The sequence below is a fragment of the Paramacrobiotus metropolitanus genome, unplaced genomic scaffold, assembly GCF_019649055.1.
Source record: "Paramacrobiotus metropolitanus isolate TYO unplaced genomic scaffold, Prichtersi_v1.0 Parri_scaffold0000012, whole genome shotgun sequence".
NCBI lineage: Eukaryota > Metazoa > Tardigrada > Eutardigrada > Parachela > Macrobiotidae > Paramacrobiotus > Paramacrobiotus metropolitanus.
Window position 1 is genome coordinate 660,006 of NW_026570232.1, and position 14,475 is coordinate 674,480.

At 43.1% G+C, this 14,475-nt stretch overlaps 6 protein-coding genes across 9 annotated transcripts; 3 read left to right on the forward strand and 3 right to left on the reverse strand.

Annotated features, from left to right (window-relative positions):
- Positions 1-561: 561 nt before the first annotated feature.
- LOC129584143 (homeobox protein extradenticle-like) lies at positions 562-3,512 on the reverse strand. Its single transcript, XM_055476258.1, has 5 exons — positions 2,932-3,512; positions 2,105-2,545; positions 1,875-1,975; positions 1,495-1,751; positions 562-1,241 (listed from the first exon to the last, which is right to left on the reverse strand). Exons 1-5 carry the CDS (start codon positions 3,064-3,066, stop codon positions 964-966), a joined length of 1,212 nt encoding a protein of 403 aa, XP_055332233.1. The 5' UTR covers positions 3,067-3,512; the 3' UTR covers positions 562-963.
- Positions 3,509-6,107, forward strand: LOC129584142 (uncharacterized). The gene is made up of 10 exons (XM_055476257.1): positions 3,509-3,554; positions 3,616-4,179; positions 4,262-4,349; positions 4,430-4,481; positions 4,639-4,723; positions 4,804-4,898; positions 4,977-5,083; positions 5,174-5,294; positions 5,353-5,488; positions 5,688-6,107. Exons 2-10 carry the CDS (start codon positions 3,616-3,618, stop codon positions 5,868-5,870), a joined length of 1,431 nt encoding a protein of 476 aa, XP_055332232.1. The 5' UTR covers positions 3,509-3,554; the 3' UTR covers positions 5,871-6,107.
- On the reverse strand, positions 3,540-11,541 carry LOC129584141 (kynurenine aminotransferase-like). Of its 4 annotated transcripts, XR_008689846.1 has the most exons (11): positions 11,048-11,183; positions 10,707-10,789; positions 10,386-10,437; positions 10,209-10,307; positions 9,994-10,143; positions 9,832-9,918; positions 9,515-9,758; positions 8,722-9,236; positions 8,364-8,455; positions 5,119-5,527; positions 3,540-4,177 (listed from the first exon to the last, which is right to left on the reverse strand). XR_008689846.1 is itself a non-coding variant. In XM_055476256.1 (10 exons), the coding sequence occupies exons 3-10, from the start codon at positions 10,787-10,789 to the stop codon at positions 8,390-8,392; spliced, it is 1,296 nt and encodes a 431-aa protein (XP_055332231.1). In that variant the 5' UTR covers positions 11,048-11,109; positions 11,185-11,540; the 3' UTR covers positions 8,164-8,389. The 4 variants fall into 4 exon arrangements, 3 of the variants coding, with proteins under 3 accessions (XP_055332231.1, XP_055332229.1, XP_055332228.1); XM_055476256.1 differs by lacking the exons at positions 3,540-4,177; positions 5,119-5,527 and adding an exon at positions 11,185-11,540 and having other exon boundaries at positions 8,164-8,455; positions 11,048-11,109; XM_055476254.1 differs by lacking the exons at positions 3,540-4,177; positions 5,119-5,527; positions 11,048-11,183 and adding an exon at positions 11,185-11,541 and having other exon boundaries at positions 8,164-8,455.
- Positions 6,027-8,028, reverse strand: LOC129584145 (uncharacterized). Its single transcript, XM_055476260.1, has 2 exons — positions 6,663-8,028; positions 6,027-6,577 (listed from the first exon to the last, which is right to left on the reverse strand). Exons 1-2 carry the CDS (start codon positions 6,729-6,731, stop codon positions 6,317-6,319), a joined length of 330 nt encoding a protein of 109 aa, XP_055332235.1. The 5' UTR covers positions 6,732-8,028; the 3' UTR covers positions 6,027-6,316.
- LOC129584144 (uncharacterized) lies at positions 6,973-7,857 on the forward strand. Its single transcript, XM_055476259.1, has 2 exons — positions 6,973-7,393; positions 7,484-7,857. The coding sequence occupies exons 1-2, from the start codon at positions 7,277-7,279 to the stop codon at positions 7,769-7,771; spliced, it is 405 nt and encodes a 134-aa protein (XP_055332234.1). The 5' UTR covers positions 6,973-7,276; the 3' UTR covers positions 7,772-7,857.
- Positions 11,542-11,790: 249 nt separating the features above from the next.
- LOC129584159 (putative zinc finger and SCAN domain-containing protein 5D) lies at positions 11,791-14,466 on the forward strand. Its single transcript, XM_055476279.1, has 2 exons — positions 11,791-12,321; positions 12,872-14,466. Exons 1-2 carry the CDS (start codon positions 11,959-11,961, stop codon positions 13,442-13,444), a joined length of 936 nt encoding a protein of 311 aa, XP_055332254.1. The 5' UTR covers positions 11,791-11,958; the 3' UTR covers positions 13,445-14,466.
- Positions 14,467-14,475: the final 9 nt, after the last annotated feature.

Here is a 14,475-nt window from a genome sequence, read left to right on the forward strand (position 1 = left end):
AATCTTAACCGGTATCTAATACTAAACAGCATTATGCACATACTAAAGATGATAACAACAAGCGATGGTCTCAAACCCTCGATCGCTGAAGTGCAAACCAATAAAATACGTAAAACACGAGGCAGAAACAAAGGCTAAAAACACCAACAGCCACAATTAAATAACGCACAATAAAACATGATTTATGTATCTCAAATTCTCAACAAGAAATTTTAAAACACCAGGACATGCCACATTACATACAAAGATGCCACACAGTCTGAACTCGTCATTGTAAGACACGTATATGCACACATCAAGGGCACGCTATTCGAAATAAATAAGCTGATTCCATTACATGCGTCGCCGTTTAGAAGGAGATTGTTTAATACTCCAAGTTGATTAAAGTGCGTTTCACAGTCTGTTTATTGTTACCAGACTTACATAGTTACATTATACTGATTATAGCGGTTTGTTATTACCCGTGATATTGGCTTTCATGCCACCATAGCTGTGTTTGTTGTTATACAGTGGTTTAATTAATTCGTAGTATTGTATAAGGATCAGCTGTTGTTTTTTACGTGACCGCTTTAATTGTTGTAACTCACGAGGACACAACACTCCAAGACCCAACACCGTATATCATCTGAAAATCTTAACCGGTATCTAATACTAAACAGCATTATGCACATACTAAAGATGATAACAACAAGCGATGGTCTCAAACCCTCGATCGCTGAAGTGCAAACCAATAAAATACGTAAAACACGAGGCAGAAACAAAGGCTAAAAACACCAACAGCCACAATTAAATAACGCACAATAAAACATGATTTATGTATCTCAAATTCTCAACAAGAAATTTTAAAACACCAGGACATGCCACATTACATACAAAGATGCCACACAGTCTGAACTCGTCATTGTAAGACACGTATATGCACACATCAAGGGCACGCTATTCGAAATAAATAAGCTGATTCCATTACATGCGTCGCCGTTTAGAAGGAGATTGTTTAATACTGGGGGTATCAGCTTCTTCGTCGTCCGATTCTGATTCGGACACATCGCCAACGCGTCCAAGATTCCCGTGTCCCCATGCCGGCTCATTTTCGCTATGGCCCCGATGTGCAGGTGGCGATGTCATCGAGCTGGAAGGACTCAGACTTGGGTGTGACATACCAGAATAACTGCGCTTATATGCCATTTCCCCACCGGCTGCATTATCATTGAAACCAGAGCTTTCTCCCGAGTACGGGTTCCCTATAAAGCAATCAACATAAACCGCTAAGTTAATAATATAAACCATCATGAGTTAAAGCTAACTGTATAATTGCGGCTCATAATTTTCGAGATTTTAAAGGCTCCGTAAACGATACATATTTCATAATTTGTGTTGCCATACATACACCAACCAAAGGCTATATTTTGCAAATTCTTTGTATATTTTTTTACTTACTAATAAGCTGTTAACATGTTCAATATCGCAGCATCTGACAACAAATATGCAATTTACCTGGGCCCTGCGCTGCTTTTTTGGCAGCATACATATTTGCCTCCTCCTGCGCTTTACCGATGTTCTTTTTGTAGCGGATGCGTTTATTCCCAAACCAGTTGCTAACTTGCGCCACTGTGATATTACATTTTCGTGCCAGTTCTTCCTTTGCTTCTTCACTGGGGTACGGGTTGTTTAGGTGCGAATAAAAATACTCATTCAGCACTTCGGTGGCAGTCTTACTAAAATTGCGCCGTTTACGACGTGCGTCCAAAAATCTGCAAAAGCAAGAAAACGAGCGTATTGCACAGAAACAAAAAATTACGAATATCGTGCTAAACATGTCCAAGGCATACCCGCAGGGCAATTTCACAAATTACATTAAACAGGCACTAACTCACCGCGAACGAAGGATCATGACAGCCTCGCATGTCGACTGCTTTAGCTGCATTTGTATGGAACTAAATTTTTTACGAATCATTTGCACCATTCGGTCCATTTCCTAAACGCACAAACGCCGAATAATTACAGTGCAATTATAATGAGTAAATAAAATCAGAAATGAAAATGATTACTACAAATGCCACACTTACAAAATAAAGCAATGTATTGTTTGGTAATTACTAATTACCTTTGAAGTAATTGGTCGTGTACGACTCTGTTCCCTCAAGAGATTCATAACGTGCGTGGTGAACTCGCCACATGCCTTCTCATACTTCTCCAGTTCTTGATGATAGATCTGTCGAATTTGAGCCAGTTTGGAGCGGTATTCTGAATGTTCCAGAGCGTTGGAGGGCAGATCACTGCCGGGCGATGAAGCGACAGCCGCCGCCACACCCGCCGTGGCAATGGAGCTTCCAGCTGCGCCTCCCGCCTTCTCTGGACCCGAAACACCCTCCGCGATCAGCATGTTATCCAGGCGCATCAGTTGTGGATCCGGCGGCTCATCATCTTGACAGGTGCGCAGGGACAGCGCCGTTTTATCTTTAATTTCGCACAGCACGCTGAAGAGTGCTTGCTTCATTGGGTGACAATTTAGCGCGTGCTTCCGCGTCTGGGCTTCTTCCAGCGACTGTAATATGTAATAAACGTGCAAAGATTGTTCGTGAGGACTGGGAGTATGTATCAATTAAAAAGTACCACTACCAATATACACAATGTTCAGACAACAAGGTTAAAATATAAACCCTCCGAGAAAGCAACTATAATGCTGCGCGGAACAAGGACAACCGATAAAATTCACAGAGAAAACCATTTTATTCCATCTACAGAGTACGGAGATTTCAATTATCTTCACAATTTCTGCGTACATTTACCGCATTAACATTCGGATAATCATAAGTAATTCTATGTTTACAACCAGGTAAGATAACTAATTTTGATTTAAAAGTTTAGATGTGGCTGTTTCTTATTTCTTCAAACATAGTCAAAACTTTAAATTGTACTGCACAGTCGTACCTGATTAGTAATATCCATAATCTGCGCGAGAACTTGAGCAATATCAGTTGTCTTGTTCTGCGCATTATTCATCTGACTGAGATAGGGATAATGCTGGTGATCGGAGTGAAGAGGATACCCGCTTGGATCCGACATTTTTATAAAGCTGTGTTGGAACAGAGCAAAATGCAATTTGCTGCAAAAATCAGTCGACAATTGACGGTCACAGATCCTCAGCTAGTTGCAATGACCGATGGATATAGTCTCTGCCATTTTAAACTTCACCGCAGATATTCCAGATCATACAGGTTTGAAGGGAATGCCCAGTCCGGGAGCTTAGGAAATTAGGGGTTAAACCATCCTGAGGGCGACCGTCCAAATCTCTCTGAACAAATCTGTTCTTACGCTCAATCCTGCTTCGAAAAACTGAAGCAATCGATGCGTTTCAGAACCATAAATGTAGCAACAGCGCAACTTAGGCCAAACTTCCTTACGAAAACATAAATATTATAAAACTTAAAAACATAAAACTGTAAAATGCAAGCAAAATACTTTATATTAAAAACGGAAAGGTAAGTAAAAATAAGAACATTAAATAAGCTTAATTCAGAATAACTAAGGAATTCTTGCATTTCTTGTAGCAGGTGGGTATTCCAAAAACCTCTCGCTGGTTATTGTCAGAAACTTCGTCTCCGTGCTTTGCAGATGGACATTCCCCCAAGCAGCCAGTATCCAGCGCGTAGCAGCGCCAGTCACATTCTTTTAGAAGAAATTGAACACGAAGCGGAAAACGAAGAGACGCGCGAGCGCGATGTCCATTTCTTCTTGCCGTCCACCAATCCACAGTCACGTCGCTCATCCGCGGACGACGCGGCACAAATGAATTCGCGACCGCGATCCTCCGCTTTCAGCAACAACCCCGGATCCAGTTCCAGTCCCAACGGGCGGATGCTGTTGGTGCACACGTTCCCTTTGAGCGCTCAGTCGGGACCGTCGCAGACGCTGCTGCTGCCGCGCACCAATGTTACTGGGAATCGCGTGCTGGCTGCGTGCCGCGATGACAGCATGCGTTGTGCGTACTTCCATGAGGAAGATGTGGGAGGCGACGAATTGGTGGTGGTGCCCAAGAGCGCCCTAATCAGTTCATTTCCTCTGGAGAAACCCTGGAAAGTGGGAGCGATGAGCGTCAAAACGGCTGATCCTTCCGTGCCAGGATGCGTGGATCTTGTTGTGTGTCTGGCGTATTTACCGAGGCAGAAGGATGGTGCTGTAAGTGTGAGATTTTTGAAATAAATTTCAGGGACGTCTTCAAATTGTATGTACGTCTCTACTGTATTCGCAATGATTTTAGGCATTTGTGGATAGCGACAAAGCGCCAAAATCCATCCTCATCGCTGCTTGGATGCAACCCGAAGACTTGGCAATGGAAAAACCGGTGTGTAAGTTACTTTGATTCACTACCCGTTTAGGTAAGATCTGTTATCTAGCTGTAAAGCAAGTATTCGTGTTGTATTAACAGTGGCACACGTTCATCTTGGCTTTACTCCTCACGGTTGCAATCAGTTAATTTGGTAAGATACGCTTCCTTTTGTACGAGTATAGTTTTCGGATTGTTTAGTGACATCTTAAAAGAAGGCGCAAAATGGCATGTGAAATTTGTCAGCTGAATTTGCATAGATTGGGCTTGAATTTGAAATATCTGGGATTATACGAAAAAATTTCTTGCAGGTGGAAAGATTTAGAAAAACTTGAAGAAACTACCGCGAGAATTATAATTCCCAGCCAGGAAGATGCACTATACTGCCTTGAATTGGTTAGGCTTTTGATAGTCTCAATTCAATGATTCGTGTGCCTTTCTTTTAAAAGTATACATTATACAACCTTTTTGTGCAGCCACGAACTCTACCGCAAACCGACAATATGCCTTTGCATGTCCAAGATGCTAGCAGCGTTGTTCCCTTGTTTTCCAAAATTGGACCATTGTCGTGGTAAATAATTGCAAATGTCATGCATGTACTTGTGTAGCTCAATGGCAGCCGCTGCAGTATCTATAAACTAATTTTTAGTGTGAATGCTATGGAATACTTCGATCAGTCGGACAAGCGCTACATTGCTGTATCCACTGGACCTAGCGCTTCCATCCGGTTTGGATACTATTCAGTAGCTAGTGAAGGTGAGATCAGCTTTCGGTTTTATGCGGCAGCTTACCAGTCTTGTATGGTAATATATTCGCCATAATAAAACGAATGGCATTGCATCGTAGAATGGTATCCGATGTGGGAAGTGCGGCACGATTCCATGACATCTCGTATGAGATTCTTTCAGGATGGCAATAAAGTCCATTTGTTGGTGATTGGATTGTTGGAAGTGGCCATCATATACCTGTAAGTCAGTGCAAAGCTTATAATTAGAGCAAACGCATAACCGGAAACTCTTTGACAGGAATGTGTCGGCAGAGCTTCGTCCAAAGTCCGTTGTACTCCCAAAAAGCAAACACTTTGATGTCGTTACCAGCTGTGATATTGTTTCTGGAAATGGCGGATCACGACCGGAAATTTTCCTTGGAACGTATGGTCGGGTACGGCTTCTCTGGTAGTTTTAGACCTGATTCTTTAGTCTGTAAAGACTGTAATTGTCTGTAATTAATCATTAATGGTACCTGTAGTCTGTATTTCGCATGACGATGTAAAATTAACTTAGGTGATCACTACTAATAAGTGCCTTTCACAGTGCCTTTAGCGTATCTCTCTATGTATTAAAGTCTGGCTTCTTCGCAGAGCGTTCTGGTGTACCAGTTTGACGAAGTCAATCCAGTCCTTTCCTACGTCCTGGAGACTGCATGCCCTGTTTACTACCTAGCCGTGGCGGATATGCTGCGATCCATGCAAACCAGTGCTCAGAAAGAGTTAGTAACCGTTGTAGTTACACAAAAAGCCATACAGGTTTATTGTTTGGTTTAACTGCTTTCGCGCTACTATCTGACCGAACGTCAAGGTTTTTGTTTCTTCTTGGCGTAAAATGGGAGAAGGATTTGACGATCGTGCTTGCAGAGAAGTGATAAATTTTATTTAAACTCTTGTCTTTACTGGCGTAGTTTGATGTTTTGTTCTTTTTATTTTTTTATGCCTACATGAATTGAAGCTCTTTATTTAAAAACCGTCTGTCGAAGTTTTCATTTGAAAGGACAGAAAGCAGCAGCTAGGTACTTATTCAAATGTTTAATTTGCGATAACATAGCGACAGTTCCGGTCCACGGCTGCAATGGTAATGTACAGTAATGTAATAACCGGATAAAGAATTGCTTCAATTTTAAACCAAGATACAGAATAAAATATTCAACATCCTTGCGAACACAACTGGAGTCCGCGTCAGAGAGAACCCGTATGGCAAAGGCATAAAAATACAGCTAGGCACGATCCATATGAGCAGTGGTATGCTCTCGAACACAACGCTGAATTTCCTTAGCCCACATTTTCAAGTCGCGTGCCATACGACGCCAACGCTTCAGATCTTCACGGAACTTACGACGCTCTTCTCTGCGGATGCGGCGCTTTTCTTTGCGGATACGTGATGATTCTGCCTTTGGCTGCATATCACGAACCATTTCCTGGAGGAGAGCTAAACGTCGGGACCGCTCCTGTTCTCTTTCACGCAGTAAAGAGTCGAACTAAAACGGCAGATAACAACGAAAAGTTGAGAACCAGTACTAGTGAATGCAGCGTCGTTCCTGAAGGAGCAATGCCAGAACTTACCATTTCCAGTTCATCCTGCCAGCCTAATCGTGGAGCCGCCTCGTCCACAGGAACACAAGCCATGCTCATTTCCCAAAATGCGATACGGTCAATGCGGAAAAAACCAAAAACAATAAACCGAGCTCTGAAAGCTCACAGGGATTTGCAATTTTGAAAATTTCGAACTGTAAACTTGTAAGTGATAGTAGAAGTTCCGTAGGTTGGCATTGGTAACCGACGTACGAGTCACGATGGAGAATCTTCTGAATCATTCCCAACCGAAGTCCAAGTGCGCACATGCGCAAAGGCGGGTCTTGCAAACAGGGGAACACACCTGCGAGGTTCCGAAACAAGTAGCCGAATAAAGGCGCAATCCCAAGTACGGCTGTGACCTTTCTGAACATGTCGAGTTTAGGTTAATCGTAAATGCGCAAGCGACGAACCTCCTGTCTACGGACGGGTTGAATGCGCTTTGTCCTCTGACTGGTGACCTGCACCCGCAACACAATCCTGTGGTGTCCAATCATTCCTGCAATTTGCTTTCCGTACCCACTCGTACCTGAACTGGATTTTGTTTCAATAAAAATTTGTTTGTTCGTTTGAAATTCGAATTACGTAAAGGTGTAGAGGATACAATGGATCCAATCCCAGAATTATTACGCACGATCCGGATCGCGCTTGCCAATGCAAGCATTATTGCTGAGCAAGATCCGACAATGAAAGACCAGATTGTTGCAGAGGTCGTCGAGCAGGTAAGCCAAATACTTTTCGCCTTTCTGCGGTATTGATAACACAAATTCTAGAACCAAACTTTGTGGGACAATAAGGACATTCGCTTTCAGTTGACCCGTGCCGAAGCCAACATTATACGCCAACGTCGAGAAAACCGCGTGGAGAAGGCATACAGTACTTCTGTGGTGAATCTCTTCGAGGACTTCTTACGCAGACAGAAGACTCAACAAAAAGTCGCCGAAAGCGCGCTGAAACGGGAGATTAAGATGAAGGACGATGAAATCGCAAGGATGAAGACAGCTTTACGCGAGATTGCGATTTCGGTCGGGGGAGTTGCGGACGCTCTAGAGCAGTTCACTGCCTCGTGTGCTGGAGGGAAGCCCCCTCGACCGAAGTAAACCAGCTCTTTTTGTCATCTTTCATCTGCACTCTGTGTGTGAACTTTGTATTCACTTATTATTGGTTCGGTGTCAACGCTAACAAAACGCAGAAAAACTTATTCCGGTCTCCAAATAGCAACCTTTGAGTTAGAGCACCTTGCGGGTACGCACTACCACCTTGCTTGTAATTTGTAAATAACGTATACCAAATGCAAAACAGTTTGCTCTCTGGAAATATGGCGGTATGTTCTTTGCGATGCAATTGAACAACTACACCATCTTGCTTTACAGTCGTTTTGTGTTGACTGAGTGTGCCGAATATTTAAATTTCGAATATATATTTTTTATTCTTATAGCAACAAAGGAATACTACGTGGTCCTTACGTACTGTTAACCGCCTCGCGGTAAAATCGTGAAGACGTTGTTTACTTCCGGCAGTCGGCATCCCCATAAAAATTAAAAAGTGCTATGCAAAGTCCCATTTTACTGCACATCACGCGAATTTCATGTTAAGATTTATTTGAAACATAATAAAGGTTAAACAAAAAAATGCTCTGGATTATCTTTAAACCACAATAAGAAACACCAAAATTAGTACAATATAACTTACTTAATGGAAATGAAAGGCAAACGAAATCACTGGCTTGTTTCCTTCATCCATTCAGTCAGGATCTTTTCCGTTTTTCCGAGCGTATCGTCGTTCTGAAAAAAATGCCAAAGGTGTAAAAGAGTTTGTCACTAATTCTGAATTCTGATGTAGGTACACTGAATAAGCAAGTGAAAGTATAGCATGCAAGATAAGCACGAGTTAAACAACTTACACTAGATGCGGTATAAAGTTAATATCGTTATCAAAAATATTTCAAACCGAAATTACTTTATGCTGGTGGAAACTACTATCGTTGTAATGCAGCTGGATGAGTTTCAAAATATTCCAGTTTTAATATAAATAACTGCATAGTGCATACCTTGCAGAAGCAGAATCGAATATAATCTTCCGCTAGATGTTTGTGCTCTTGGGAGTAAAACGCACTAACAGGGATAGTGGCCAACTTCTTTTCCACTGTCATCCACTTGACAAACTGAACATCTCTGGGTTCATCGCCACTCTGCAGTTTAGGACTATTTTTAATTTTCGAATAATCGGCCAACATAAAATATCCTCCTTCTGGGACCGTCGGAATGAATCCAGTATCAATCAGCATCTGTGCCATTCTGTCACGCTTCCCTTTCAACATGGCTGGAAGTTCTAAGAAGTAACATTCTGGCGAGCCGAGGCGCTTCATTTCAATCTCGAAACCTACTGCCACCGCCTCTTGTAACGGTGTGGCGGACGTGTAAGTAACGTTTTGATACATCACTTGGCAGTTGCGGATCAAGCTGGCCGGCCCAATTGACCAGCCTAATTTCCAACCCGTCACGGAAAATGTTTTCCCGGCAGAGCGAATCGTCACTGTTCGTTCCCACATTCCGGGAAAGTCCGCTACAACAATCCGACAGCTTGTTTTTACGTGTACTCATAGCACAATTTGACAGATCGAAAAATACAACTTTGCAGTAAAATTACCACGCGTTCCATGTTGCCAGTACTGTAAAACCACATTTCTAGCTAAGCATAACGCGTCTCCATATACTGAATATCCATATATGATACGCATAAACGCATTTATAATTTTCTAGACAGTTTTCTAATTTTGATTTACTTTCCAGACAAAGCGTATTCGGAATTTAACAAACAAATCTAAATGAGCCGAAAATTACCAATGCGGATGTGCTGGGAAGGATTAAACACCAACCATTCATAAACTTCATCGCTGATAACGAAGATGTTCTTGCGCACGCATAATTCAGCAATCTCCTGCAATTCCTGACGAGTAAACACTTTTCCCAGTGGATTATTTGGAGTGTTCAAAATAATCAGTTTCGTCTTGCTGCTGAATTTCGACTCGAGCTCCTTCATATCCAGTGTCCATTCGGCACTGTGCATTAGTTCACCCTGTTTGCTCTACAAACAAAATACGTATACTTCTATTTATCAAACAGAAACTGCCGCAAAACATAACCGACAATTTCCTTACTGGTCGAAGGGGAACAAAAACCGGCACACCTCCAGCATACCGCACCATCGGTTCGTAGCAGTCAAAGTATGGTTCGATTATAATAACCTAACAGCAAATGCGCTCAGTCAGCACTTTCTCTCGGTTTAATCACCGCATAATAAAACTTTCGTTACCACTCACTTCATCTCCAGGGTTCACGAAACCCATAATGGCGCAAAATAGCGACTGATAAGCGCCAACGGTGACCAGAACTTCGGTCAACGGATCAATGGGACGACTGTGGATCTTACTAAACACTTCCGCCAAGATTTTGACCAAGCGCAGATGACCCTACGCACAAACAGATCCATTACGTTGCGAGCATACCGGGATGCATCAAAGCAATCAAAGCATACATATCCGCGAGTGTACTGATTCAGCATGTGATTCGCGCCATCGGTGGCTTCTGCTAAGGCTTTCGTGACATATTCCGGAGGTGGAAAATCGGGAAATCCCTGCGAAACATGATAGATTACTGGAAATGCGAGGTCCGAAAACTGCATCAAAACACCGGTATCCACAATGTGCTGTACCTGTCCTAAGTTAACTGCTTTATGCTGCGCTGCTAAACCAGTATACTCAACCCTGCAAATACAAGTAACGAATTTTCAGATTAAGCAGAAAAAACTTTTCCAATCCTAAAATGACACACAAATTTTCCAATCCTAAAATTTTCCAATCCTAAAATTTTCCTAATTACTCTACTCGCTTAATGCTTTCTTCTGCAAATCGGCAGCGCATATGCTCCAGACTAGAGTCCAGACGCTATTGCTATAGCCTATAACTGTTCATTTTTGACTTATAATACAGTATACAGCCAGCACAATATGAATGATTCACTAAGCGTTCCCTACCAAACATTTTTATCCAATCCTTTCAATCGTTCCGGAAGCTCGACCTTCAGCGTGGATTTAGAATCTGCCTGGTTTTGCGCCATCTGATAATACAATACGGAATGCAAGAAATATTTCGTAGGAGAATGATTCAGATTGGCAATGAAAAAAGCAGAAGCGCCTGCCACGCAGCAGTTCGCGTTTGCAACCAAAACCTACATTTACCGTTATAACAGGAAACTGAACTTCGCAATAACCATATGTGCTGTTATAACAAACTACTGGTAATTATTAATTTCACTTCATATATAAAGCACTTTGCTGCATTAAAGCTACGCTCTGCAAAAACCACACATGCTAACCTGCACTGGATCATTAACTCTTGGCGAAATTTTAGTGGCAAACCCTCGAACAGCTGATCCCTCTATGATGATCGAGGATGCCGTTCGATAGCTGGTACAGAAATTACCAAGGGCTGCGAAAACGTTGCGAGACATACCATTCACCGCTTTTATCAGGTTGCTCCAGAGATACGATGCCTTATCTTCCTCTGAGCTCAGTCACTGCTGAATCACTGGTGATAACAAATGTCTGCCAGCTGATACACGATCAGAACGTGACTACGTAAGTGTTTGACCGATATATGTAAAAATCACGAGCGCTAACAATTCTTATGTCGTACAGACTTGTCGCTTGTAGACAGAAGACACCAGGCAGCGTTAATACTAAATATACTTTGACGAATTTGTTATTTCTACAAACACTTCGCGGTTCCGTCCAGAAAGGAAGCAAGAATTACGCATACATGCAAGTTGCAACAAAAGTGGAACTGCAAGCACGACAGGAAACACTAATAAATCTCATAAAAAGTACAAAAAATTAGTACTGAATTTGATGTGTTATTGACACTTTGGCAGCGCTGGTTTACAAAACCCACCAGTAGATTGGCAAAACTGCCGCCCTTAGGAGATGCAAATGTAGCCCATTTGTTTAAATTTTGGCCCGCCAACGGGAAGCGGCTTTAATCTCTTCCCTTAACTTTTTTGACGTTCAAGTTTGAAACCGAAAATATTGGCATTTTTATTTTATTTGAACAGAAACTCATGCCGTTGTCACGTTGTGATGGCTCGGCTTCTGTGTTTTATTGCACTCTTTTGAATGTTTTGTTCAATACACACTGTACAATTATGGTTTGTCCTAAATAAAGCGAAGAGGACTCGGTCCACACTCCAACCGTGTAATAGTGGTGGCTGCTACGCTTGGGCTCGCGGAAATGGCTGCAGATAAGCAGTACGCTGTTGAGCGCATTGTTGGAAAGAAGATTGAGCTGGATGATGTGCAGTACCTCGTCAAATGGGCTGGATACGACACTCCGACATGGGAACCATACAAGAGCCTTGCCAACTGTCTGAATCTCGTCTTGGAATTTGAATCTCTTCACCGTTTCCCCTTTCTCACAGCCTCCAAAGCAGTCCAGTGTGCGGGTGTTCCCAGCGAAGGCGACGCTACTTCCAATGGGACATCGGCAGGCAGAATCATTATTCCGCGCAAACGAGACATGTTTTATTCTGCAACACCGAATACTCCTCCAGTGGGCCCTTCTCCACAACACTCATCTCGCGATCCTCTGCCATCGGTACGTAGTATCATAAAATGCGCTGAAGATAAATGTACGTACTCGTAACAGCCGATGGGTTTCCGTGTGCTTGACTGGCAGGTAGCGCGTAGTTGGCAGTTGGTGTTTTGTTTCAGGTAGAAAAGACAAAAACAGCTTGTGCATTTTATTGTATATTCGAAGCAGAGCAAATTTTTACAGAGTATTGTATAACTTTAGCCGTGCAGTACTCAGTAAAAATAGCTTTAGCGTTTAATGCCGTGCAGATAACTGCATTGTGTTTGAAGCGTCTTTCAAGGGATTTTACGGGCGTCTTCAGTTGAAGTTATGCCGTTAAATGATTTAAATCCAAAACCGTTTTTCTGGTTGCACTGTAAATGGGCCGACTTTTTTTTCTGTTGGTTATCGTTACAAACCTTTCCAGTTTTCGTCCATATTTGGCGGCTCATGGCGCAGCAGGAATGTGATGCCTTGCTGGGACTATATGCGTTAGTTAATCGGAGGCAGTTTATAGCTTTACTTGAAGATTTTTCTAATGATACTAACTGGATGCTTCTTTGTTTTGCTGCAGCTTCTACCCAGCACCAGCCAGCCCCTTGCCACAGCAAAATCTGTGATCCGTCCCGTCGTGGGCTTCATTCCGGGTGCCAACAACGGCGCCCTACGTCCTGTTATAATCTCCTCCATGAAGTCGGGTATTCCCCTGGATCTGACTGTCTCGCACAAAACCCCCGAGCCGCCCGTCCCGCTGACCACGCAGAACAGTCTGCCCGCAACGTCCGCCTCCGTCGCCGTTGCGGCGCGCAAACGCAATCCTGTCTTGTGTCCGACCTGTTCGGCGACATTCCGCAGCGACTTCCTCCTGGCAAAGCATCAGTTGGTGCAGCATTCCACAGAGAAGACCTTCGACTGTCGAATATGCGGAGAGATCTTCGGGAAGAGTTACGCCGTGGCCAATCACAAGAAGCGGCATGTGGAGGGCAAACCACTGGTCTGTCGCGCTGTCAACGGCGTCTTCGAATGTCCCAAGTGTCACAAGAAGAAGGAACACTACTTCCATCTGGAGCATCACTATGAGATGTGTGTTACAAAGGGCGATTCAGAACCTGTAAAGCGGCGGAAAGTCAAGCGGAGTGCGTCGTGAAGTGCCGTTTCCCGTAAATGTGCCAGACGAGTGTGCATCTATTTTGTATGATTTTCTTTTGCTTTTGTTGTGTTATTTGAATGTTGCAGTTTGCTGCGCGTCGACTATTGTAGTGTATAGTAAAGGATTCTCGCGAATGCCAATGTAAAGATGTTGTGTTGAACGAATGTTGTACCTGGCAACTGGCGTAGTTAATGTACATACGCAATTGCGTTGTTGATGTTTTAGTCTGCTAAGGCGCAGCTCCTGAGCTGCTAATAAACTGAAAGTATTAGCGCTCAGTAAATACGTCACAATGGCGTGAAGCGATCCGTTATCATGCGATGTAATATTGTTCTAATGTGAATGTGAGGGCGTAGAGTGCGCTCTAATGTGAGTGTAGTGGATTGTTAATTTTCCTGGATTGTTTCCTTGATGGCGATGGAGAGAAAGTCGCAGGAACACAAGAATCCAGAGAAGGAAGAGAACGCCCAGTGAAGAGGAAGGCTGAAAGATCCAGCGGAAGTGACAGAAAGGGCCCAGTGACTGACACTGCCGGATGAAGCCGTAGTGGACCAGAAGGGAAAGAGCGCAGTCGCGAGCGCGTGAAGAGAAGTGAATCCAGTTGAAGCCTGGCCGGCCAATGAGTGCAAGGAAAAGAACTGGATAGTGAAGGTTCCACGTAAAGAGTTCCTCAATGTGAAAAGTGAAAGGTCGCGAGACGGTTGCCATGAAACTCCGCCAACGGGAATGAATGGAATCCACACTACTGACATTAACTACTGTAGTGGTAAAGGTAAACCAATGGAAATGATGGTTTATAAATGTACAGTGAAGTGATGATGTCAGCCTTTTTTTTTATAAGAAGGAAAGGTGTAGTGTATAGTAAAGGATTCTCGCGAATGCCAATGTAAAGATGTTGTGTTGAACGAATGTTGTACCTGGCAACTGGCGTAGTTAATGTACATACGCAATTGCGTTGTTGATGTTTTAGTCTGCTAAGGCGCAGCTCCTGAGCTGCTAATAAACTGAAAGTATTAGCGCTCAGTAAA